This window comes from Lonchura striata, chromosome 8, assembly GCF_050655825.1.
Source record: "Lonchura striata isolate lonStrDom1 chromosome 8, ASM5065582v1, whole genome shotgun sequence".
Lineage (NCBI taxonomy): Eukaryota > Metazoa > Chordata > Aves > Passeriformes > Estrildidae > Lonchura > Lonchura striata.
The window spans coordinates 15,796,246-15,806,768 of NC_140710.1; the positions used below are offsets into that span (position 1 = coordinate 15,796,246).

At 41.1% G+C, this 10,523-nt stretch overlaps 1 protein-coding gene across 1 annotated transcript in view; it reads left to right on the forward strand.

Annotated features, from left to right (window-relative positions):
* Positions 1–8,124, forward strand: part of PKN2 (protein kinase N2) — a 54,149-nt gene extending 46,025 nt beyond the window's left edge. Inside the window, exons 16-22 of the mRNA XM_021526565.4 lie at positions 242–418; positions 1,020–1,082; positions 1,180–1,256; positions 2,595–2,737; positions 3,970–4,077; positions 5,577–5,657; positions 5,738–8,124. Coding sequence (XP_021382240.1) covers positions 242–418; positions 1,020–1,082; positions 1,180–1,256; positions 2,595–2,737; positions 3,970–4,077; positions 5,577–5,657; positions 5,738–5,941 — 853 coding nt within the window. The 3' untranslated portion in view covers positions 5,942–8,124. The remainder of the gene's footprint in view (positions 1–241; positions 419–1,019; positions 1,083–1,179; positions 1,257–2,594; positions 2,738–3,969; positions 4,078–5,576; positions 5,658–5,737) is intronic.
* The last annotated feature ends 2,399 nt before the right edge of the window (positions 8,125–10,523 follow it).

Genomic DNA, 10,523 nt, shown 5'->3' on the forward strand with positions numbered 1-10,523 from the left:
TTGGAAGGAAAATTGTCGGCACAGTTTTCATGGACTGCTTGGTTTCCTCTTTTCATTTGGGAAAGCTAAATATAAATTCATGAAATCCTGATATTAAAATCTCTCTCTTGAACAAAAAAAAAAAATTTCTTACCTTATCCTGAGGAATATAGCAAAAAATATAAATATGCCAGTAATTTTTGAGAATTGAAAAACTGTTGTTCAGCACTGAGCTTTATGTTGTTCCTGATTTTGTTTGCAGCTTGATGTGTGAAAAGCGAATATTTGAAACTGTGAATAGTGTAAGACATCCCTTCTTGGTGAACCTTTTTGCTTGTTTCCAAACCAAAGATCACGTCTGCTTTGTAATGGAATATGCTGCTGGTGGGGACCTGATGATGCACATTCACACAGATGTCTTCTCTGAGCCCAGAGCAGTGTGAGTATCCCTCCCTTCCTGTGGCGTTAAGTGAAGGGCGCTTTGCTCAGTGGATAAGAACTAACATGAGAACTAAATTCATCACCACATGCCACCACATTATGCCACTTCAGTAAATGCCACTTAAGTGTTTAAAAGGGTTAGAGATTCTAACTGATTTTGTTGTTAGAAGATGACATGCAGGTTTAATGTTCCTGATCTAAACTGAATTTAAAATCTATATACAAGTATTCAATTTTTATAATACGTTTTTTCAGGATTACATAAAAAAGCTGAATGAAGAGTTAAAATAGTAGACAAGGCTAAAATAGGAAAGGATAAGCCAATTTAGAAAACCTTCAATGCTATAGACGTGAACACTACAGAAAATTTATCCTCCAGCCCAAGCAAACATACTACAGTTTGAAAGCTGCAAGTCTAAGTGTTTTTGCCATCTGGCTTTAAAACTCTGGCCCTGTAAAAAACTATTCTGTACCCAAAAAAAAAAAAATATTAGCAATCTTCAGAGGATGGCTCATAAAAATATCAATAATAATGGAGTTCACATTCTGGAAAGCAAGACAAAGTTCCATTGAAATTTTAACTTCAACTTTTTCAACAGATTTTATGCTGCATGTGTGGTTCTTGGACTTCAGTATTTACATGAGCACAAAATAGTGTACAGGTAAGTAGTCACTTCAAGCAGATGAATTTCAGCTGTTCTGAATAGTACTGAAGAAACACATCAAGTGATGCAATTTTGTTCTCAAATGTTCATTTAGAGATTTGAAGTTGGATAACTTATTGCTGGACACAGAAGGCTTTGTGAAAATTGCTGACTTTGGTCTTTGCAAAGAAGGTAATGGCCCTTAAATTTTCTTTCTAGAGGAATTCCATAGTCTGTCCTACTCTTGACTGTTCCTTGAGAGTTTTGGACTGCCAGATGTGCATAGGGTTTACCATGTGTCATTTGAAGGAAAAAAACACACCTCTGATTGTACAAATATGGAGATAGGAGGAAGTTCCTTAGTAGGGCAATATCAGTATGTGAGCATTGCCCTGTTATTTTTATTTATTGTCAGTTGTGAGCATGACCTGTTCTGATGTTACTCACATCTCTGCTTGTTAACAAGGCACACTGCACATTTTACAAGTAGGAAAAGCATTAGGTGGTTTCCTCATTCTAAACATCTTGACACTGTACAACAAAATCAAGTGCCATTATAATCCATCCTGAGTTCTTGCTTTTTGAAAAATAGATTATCTATTTTTTTAGCTCAGAAACAGTTGCAACTCTGAATACACAGAAATGTGATTCTGTGTGTGATTCTTAGGAAAATGATGTGCAAAGTATGCTACAGCCAAAATTGAGAGATTGTCCCAAAAGGGAAGCCTAGAATGCTACTTTCAAGCATCTCACTACTGGCAAATACCAAATAGAGGTAGCTATTACAGTGTTTTTCTCAAAACCCATTGTGTGGGCAAAGATCAGGTTTTTTTCAGTTTATCTAGCCTTTTTTCATATCTTTTCCTTTAAGGTAGCCTAAGAGGGAATTGGGTAAACTCAGTAGGTCTTAAACACAAGTGCCAGGGCAAGTCCTGTGACTGTAGCTACAAATAAATTCTGTAAATAACAAAATAAGAAGGAAAGTTCTTTACTGACTGCTGCAATTAAAGGTTTTCTCAAGTTTTCTGCAGCAGCTCCCCTTGTCATGTCACATCAGGCCTGGTGGTGCTGATGTCCCAGACTGTGCCCCTCTGGCAAATCCACAGGGCTGATTTTGCTCCACGTTCTTTCACTACACTCCATGTTTTACTCTACTATATGTAATTTGCACTACAGAAGCATCCAAAAGGGCCCGTTTGGCTAAAGTAGCGTGTACTGCTTTTTCTTGTGCTAACTGGTAGAAATAAGATTGTATCTTTCCAAAGAAAGCTAACTGGGTAACAGAGGTGTAACTGGAACCTTAATCTGGCTCATTGCATATAGTGAGGGAGAGAAAAATTTGAACGGAAGCACATGTGAAACAAGGCATGGGGAGGAAGAAGGAGGGAATGTTTTACATCATTGGCCTGAGCCTTCGGGCCCTGGATCTACAGTATCAGTTGAAGTTGCTCTGGAGAAAGATTCTGCTTGGAGAAATAGGTTGTGAATGGCAGAAAATACTGCTTGATTTTCATTATCTGTAACTTTCAGGAATGGGATTTGGAGACAGAACAAGCACATTCTGTGGCACACCGGAATTTCTGGCTCCAGAGGTGCTGACAGAAACCTCCTATACAAGAGCTGTAGACTGGTGGGGTCTTGGTGTTCTTATCTATGAGATGCTGGTGGGTGAGGTAAGTTCTAATAAGGTACAGTGGAGTCATAAAAAACAATGTTTAAAGGTTACAAACCTCAAGATAGCAGCCTGTTAACATTTCATATGCCCTACCTGCCACAGTATCAGTATTCATTATACAGCATTTACAGTGAGCATCTTAATGTCAGTCATAAGAAAAGGAAGTGTGAAATACTGAGCAGCTACTCACCTGATACTGGCTGCTGTAACACTAGAGAATTTGGCAAGTCATGTCTGGAACTTGAATTATCAGAAATTGTAGAAGCCAACAGGTTGTAACAGATTTTTGCTTTACTCTATTTTTATTTACATCATTATGTCTTAAATCAAATTCCAGTAATAGCATATTAATATCAGTGTCTCTGAGTAGAGTACAGTACAGTACATCTGTACGTGTTTGGGGGAGCTACATTTCTAGGACACATCTGTTACCAAATCTGGATGTGTAAAGCAATAGCAATCTTCTGCTTTCAAATGCTTTTGGGGAAAAAATAAACTTCTTAACTGCTGTAGCTTGAACGAAAGTGAACTTTAACACATAAAACTGGATAGCAATGAAAGATTATGCCAAACACACAATAATAGAAAGCCTCAGTTCCATGTAAATGAGCTAAGGTATAAATAAATCACTGCTGAGAAGTTTATTTACCATTGTATATAATGCTCTACCTTCTGGTCCATTTTGTAACAGTATCTCCCAGGTGGCACAGTGATAACACATGCTAAAAACTCATGATTTTGTTCTTTTTTAAAAAAAGATGGTCATTCAACGTACTTTCACTTCCTTTCAGGTGAAAAAGGACAAAAAGCTTGTACAATGTCATCTACATCTGTCAGGCCACTTCAAAACAGTTTGAAAACCCTTGAGCTGCAACATGCTAAAGATTTTACAAAAACGAATTAGTCTTCCCCACACTACTTGTGAATGGCAGCTACCCCAAAGAAGAGCTGATACATAATTTCCATGTACAGCTTGAGTTCAAAGAAGATCCCAGTTTTAGGCGTTTCTACATCTAAAAGCACAATTTTAAAACACAATCCTTCAGTAGGAATTATGGGATAATACCAACTTGCCTTTTCTCTCTTCCTTATTGAAAGCCATGTATCTGTTTCTGGCAAGGAAGACACCATTTCAGGCTGTCTAATTCCACATATTCAGCTGAGTTTATGTTGTTTTCAATTGTGATTTTAAGCCTATTTATAGTGGCTTTTTAATTACTTTCATTATAGTCTCCCTTCCCTGGAGATGATGAAGAAGAGGTGTTTGACAGCATTGTAAATGATGAAGTAAGATATCCACGATTTCTGTCTACAGAAGCCATCTCAATAATGAGACGGGTGAGAACATTTTAATAATTATTACAGTATCTCCCTCTTGTCCTGTTTCCAACAATTACTTTTGTGAGGAACAAAATAGTTTAAGAACCTGCACTTGGTATTGTTTTGACAACTAAATTTCAGATTTGCTTCATTTATGCTGTGCCACGCTGCCTGTCACCAAGTTGTTCTTTTTAAAGTGTAAAAGACACTTAAGGCGCTCTGAACTAAATTTCCTAGTTTGACCTAACTAGAGTAGTTCAGCTCTCTTTTCCTAGCCAAACGCTGCTGCATTGACCTATTTGGTAGATTAGCATTGTCACATGAATATTTTAATTCAAAGGCTTCTAAATCTTTTTGGTATCATTCCAGCTGGGGCAGGGAACACTGTACACATGGCATCTGCAGTCCTATTCTTGGCAAGGAACAGCTTATTTTGGTTATGGCTGTTGTGTTATTCTTTAGTGAGATGTGTCTGCTTATTATAAGAAGGCAGTTGAACCTAAGTTAGCACCTTATCACAGTTGATAGAAAAGGTAGTACTGCAGGTGGTTCCAAAGCCTTTGGAATCAGCCTCTCCACATAAATGTCTGATGCTATCAGTTTAGCACCCAATTCAACAATGTGCTGTAGCACAGTAACTACTGTGACATAACTAAGTAATAGCATATTTGGTAACTTAAAACAATTGCTTAGTCCCAGGGAGACAGCATTTGCCTAGAGGAAGCAAGCAGAATACAGTTTTAAGGCAGTACCTGGAGAAGGTTTTTTTGTTATAAAAATTCATGCCAATATCCACAGGGGACAGGGTGCTGCTACACTGCATCCACAATACACTAGGAACTTAGTACTAGCAATTTACTAATTGGAGCTCTGTGCATGCTCTTTCCATCACAATTTCATTCACAATATATTAGACATTAATTTTTGATGGCTGCATCATGGATATCAGCCCATGCTGCTGCTGGACCCTGCCTGGAACAGGGGCTGCTCACAGCAATACAATTCAGAAGGGGGAGCATTGAACTTCTGGGGGTAATTAGGAAACCCTTTCCTTTGGCTAAATGTATGAAACAGCTTGAACCTTCTCCTGGTAAATCAACTGCTGTGAAGGAGCTGAGCACTGAGACAGGAGGGTCATTAATCCCTTATCTAAGCTGAGCAAGAACCACTAGCTTATGTAAATCTGTACCCTCACCAGCAAAGGGGAACTTTGCACTCTGTGACTTGCCCCAGATCACCTCCAGTACCAAGACATGGCAGCACAGCTCTGCAGGGACAGATGAGTCTTCTCTGGCACTAGCTTAGTTGCTGCTGAAACTGCTGACAAGCTGAAAGAGCAGTGCTAAAAACTAAGCTTTGTCCATTCCTTCAAGGGGCAAGGACTGCCCACAGGTCAGGCAGTATGACTTTCACTGTCCACCTTATGTTGGTGTGGGCTCTTACACAGTAACACTCATCCTCCCTCCTTCCTTTCCTCCCCCTGAATTTCTCCACTGAAACGCTGCATGTTTTGTCAGCTGCTACGAAGAAATCCAGAGCGGCGTCTTGGAGCAGGAGAGAAAGATGCTGAGGATGTGAAAAAGCATCACTTTTTCAGGGTGAGTACAGACTAGTATTATTTCTAAGGACACAAAGGAGTAGAGATGGGACACTAAACATCAGTTAATTTATTTTACAGCAAATTGATTGGCATGCTTTACTGGCTAAGAAAGTCAAGCCTCCTTTCGTACCTACCATTAGAGGAAGAGAAGACGTTAGTAATTTTGATGATGAATTTACCTCTGAAGCACCTATCCTCACTCCACCTAGAGAACCAAGGATACTTTCAGAAGAAGAGCAGGAAATGTTCAGAGATTTTGATTACATTGCTGATTGGTGTTAACTTCCACACACTGTGAAGTCCCAGCTGACTGGCTCACAAGAATGCCTCTCTGAAGAATACTGACCCTTCAATTGCTTTCTGTGCCACCTGCAGCTTCTGGGTTTTTTTAAATCACATGAAGATCCTTTCAAGTACTGTTTTAGCACTCTTTTGAAGAGTGGCCTCTTTGTATATTGTTTTTTATCTGAGCACTGGAAAGCAGGTCTATGGCGTTCCTAAGCTGAGTTGATGAACCCAGGCTGTGCTGAACTTCCTGCACATGGGCGCACGTGGATCTGTACAGTTTCTCTCACTCTTCCACAGCAGATAATACCGCTTTTAAAGTATCTGCCTTAAGTGGGAAAAGCAGACTTTGAGCTAGGTAATCTCCACTCAGCCACACTGAAGTAAGTTGGGATACCGGTGGCACACAGAACCTGGTTCTAGTCGGAGAAGGCAAATGATTTCAGCTAAATATTGTGCAGTCTTTAAAACTACACATTTTTATGTACACCTTCATCTTGCGTTCTTAAAATAACGGTATTGAGAACGGATATGCCTTGTTTTGTAAATTTTCTATGATATTTATTAGGAAAAATGTTAAACACCTTGCCTTTGACATAACAACTGTGTAAGTGCTTCCATTGCAAAGAAAAACCCAGAAAAATCCGGAGAGTTTACCAAAGTCACTTGCCAAACAGTTTTGCCTTCAAGCTCCTTAAGCACAGCTTAAGGCCCTGGTTGGGATGAGGAATGTAAGGAGAACACTGCTCAGTGTAACCCCAGAGCAGAGCAGCTGCAAGGCCCAGGCCCGGCCCCTTCCATACTCACCTCGAGCCTTTCCCGCACCCCGAGGGGGCAGAGAAGTTCCCAGTCCGTATCTAACACCCTCCATTCTCCTGTCTGCTGTACAGTATCATATCACTTAGGAAAAGTAAACATTTTCAATGTATACATGCTGTGGACATGTATATTTGGAAGTTGTAATGTATTCTTACCTCCAGGCAAGTAATTTAATTGTACCACTTCACCGATGTTGCGTAGTGGCCAAGTGAACAAAACAAATGTATCCATGTAGGCCACTGAGCTCCAGCCCCTGGATTGGCAGTTACTGAGGGTAAAAAGCAATATGTTGTAATAGAATGTATAAATATTTTTGATAGAAACAGTGTATATTTTATAAACCCCTTAACACTAAAAGCTGTACCTCAAAAGTTGAAAAGTAATTTAGACCAGACACTGTGTGTATTTGTAAACCAGGACCTATTTTTGGCATCTGTTGTTCTGTGAGCAAACATTGACTCTTGGAAAATAAATTTCCCACGTGGTCCTTACCTGTAGCACTATTCAGCACTATAACCTCACAGGTTCATCCTGGCCAGGGTTTGCTGTTTATGGGCTAAGGCAGCGAGCATCGCACTCAAATGAATTAAAAACTGGTAATTTTATTAATTCAAAGAAGAAACACAAACCACTGGAGTATGCAATGCTAAGGTGGTGGTTGAAAATCAAGATGCTGGACAGACCTGCGGGGTTAGGCAGAGAAGAGGCTTAAAGCAGAAAAAAATAATTGTTACTAGGTCTAAATCAGGCCAGTCCCCCACAGGAATGGGGCAGGCACCTTCCTCACTGCTGCAAATCACGTTGGAAAGAGTGAGTCAACTCCTCAGCATTCCTTGTTTCCAGGTTCTAGATTGACTAGAAACAAATTATGTTCCTGTATCTAGCTGAAACCAATACTTTTGAGGTACAGTCAGCTCATCCATTTTGGTTCCCAAATATATATATACACAAGCATCTCACAGGGTGCTTAATGCTTATGAAAGTATCCTCAAACATACCTTTTTGTAACTACATCTTGTACAGAAATCTTTTTTTAATCTAAGCAAATCACTAAAAAAAAAAAAAATAGAAAAAATTAGAGGGCAGGGTATGTTCACCCAGTTAAGCTGAAAAAAGCACTAATTTTATCTCTGTAGTTTTTTAAATATTTTTAGGCAGATTAAGATTTAAACCCTAGATTGTAAATATATTTTGCTATACTTTATCTGTATGTGGCTGCTCAAGCACTTTGTAAGGAAATTAGGATATTTTAGAATGGTACACTATGCATTAAATGAAATGTGCCTTTAACAAATGTCATTCTAAGTGTTTTGCAGTCATTAATATCACAAATTAAAGGTCTAAATAGAGTAATTTGTAAATTGTGTCGCAAACATGATTTTGCTGTTTCTTGAAGGCTGGTCAAGTCTTCCCCACAGGTAACTTCGGAAAAGATCTTACTGTCAGGAGGGGACCCAGTCTCTTGGTGGCAGGTCAGTAGGCTTCCATATTTTTTTTTTAAAAAAGAACATTAGAAACTGCCTCTGAGCAGTCTCTAGCTTGGAGCAGTCCCAACAGGAGCAGAGTCTTGTCAGCTGTCAGCTGGAGTTTGGTTTGCCTGGCTCAGCATTCTCCCTCCCAGGCTGCCCCTGAGGGCTGGGGGAGACAACTCAGCCCCGCTCCTGGGTTTGTCTTCATCACAGTCTCTTTCCTACCCACCATTCCTTAGCAAGCTGTGTGACCAAACCACAATCTAACCTACCCACCCCTCACTGAGCTCATTCTTTAGACAGTCTAGAGGATGAAGCTTTCTTCTGAGTGCATTTAGAACAGAACTCTTTAAGAGCCAGATGGAATTTTACACAGCCATTTTGCCCAGAGACGGCCGCTTCACTTCATACTTGGCTAAACAATCCAGAGAGGACTGGCTCCAGTGTTTCACAGATCTGAACTGCCCTTGAATTACCGCTGGAGATGTTCCCCACACGCTGGAGCGTGGGGCACCATGTCCTGCCTTGTCCCGGGCTGGCTGCTGGGCACCCCCTGGGGCCCACCCCAGCCTGAGCGCAGCCGGTGCCGCCCCGGGCCCTGCCCCGGGCCCAGCTGGCACAGGCAGGCCGGGAGTACCACGGCTCAGAGCTGCCTAAAAATTAATTCACACCTAGGCCATGTTTTTTCCTGGTGTGCTTCACATTAACTAGTATACTGCAGCCAGTAGTAAGAGGCCTTCAGAATATGCCTGCCCCTTCAAGCAGATTCCTAGTTCTGCCTCTTGTGATACACAGTTACTCCCACACCCTGGGAGATACAGGAACTGCTTAAGGAATTGCAGGGTTAAGGCAGGATTGCACTTCCCTGCCTCCATCTGCCACCCTTCAGAGCTTTGCACAGATGTATTTAAATTCCTCTCTAGGCAATCTTTGCTGTATGCAACAATTTCAACTGCACTCACCCGTCACATGTCAAGTGCCTATGCCTAATGCCTGAAAGGATTTAAGATGAGCATTACAGGCAATGTACATTTCAGTCACTTTTAACCTTCATGAAGTGGATTTAATCCACAGATCTATGCTGGAAAGCAACACTTGGAGTAAAAGCAATTTCCACTTTTGCATTGCCAAGCTGTAGCAATGCATCAATGGTCAGGCCCAGCCCATTCAAAGCATCCCACCTTCACTCACAGAGGATGCAAGCAGAACAGCTCAGACCAAGACCAGAATGCCCAGATAACAGAAAATGTTGCAACAAAGTCAAAGGCAATACACCAGACAATGAACACTGCCCTACCAACGACTGAGTATACTCCTAACACCGGCACCAGAAGCTTTTATGGCTGCAACCAACAGCTCCTGTAGTGTAACAGGACTGTATAACCTACAAAAAAGAATGTTCTGTTTTCGTGTTTCCAGTATTTACTGGCAGAACAGGATTAAAGCTCAACTAGCAAACAAGCAGTATGGGCTACTGGCAATTAGTGCGTGCTATTAGCACTGGACACAGCCTTCCCAGCTCTGGCTGCCTAAGGACCAGATGTGCAGCAAGCTGACGCCTCAGCTGTTACTTGTGTAGCTAAACTTCATTTGCACCTGTGATACAAAATCTCGGGCACCACAAGACTCCCAGTTAACTGGGACATTTGTTGCTTCCTAGACAAAGGGACACTGTCAGAAGGCAATCAATCAGCGCTCAAAGCTCTTAGTCTGGGCAGGGCTGAACAACTTCAGGCCTTCACTCAGCACCTGGCCTATCAGCTGAAGCAGCAAGTGCTCACTTAGAACATAACCACAGGCCATCCAGACTGGGCTGGCAGGTCTGAAATTTAACAAACTTATACTATAAATAGTTTTTACTTTTCTTTGTACAGTAGTAAGCATCATGAAGTTACCAGGAATTCAATTAGAGTCCTCATGCTTCTCAGTAGCTGCTTTGTCATTACCTCAAATTCATGGCAGAAAAGCAGAGACAGTGAGAACAGGGAGACTGTGCCAAGGATGAGATTAATCCTTTTGCAACCAGTTTGGAAATATTCTACAGCAGTTGAGCAAAACTTGGAATGGCTTTTCAGCAACTGTTTATACTCTGGGTGCAAGCACCCACACTACAGCTCCCTACAACCACCAGAGCACTCTAGAAATCAGAAGTTGTCCATAAAGTGAGCATTCAAGCAGCCTTGTGACCAAGTCCACAAGTATGAAGCTCACTCCACCATTCCATGGACTGCATTCCAGTTCTCAGCATGTACAACAGTACATGCATGTCACATTGCAGTCATACCACAAGA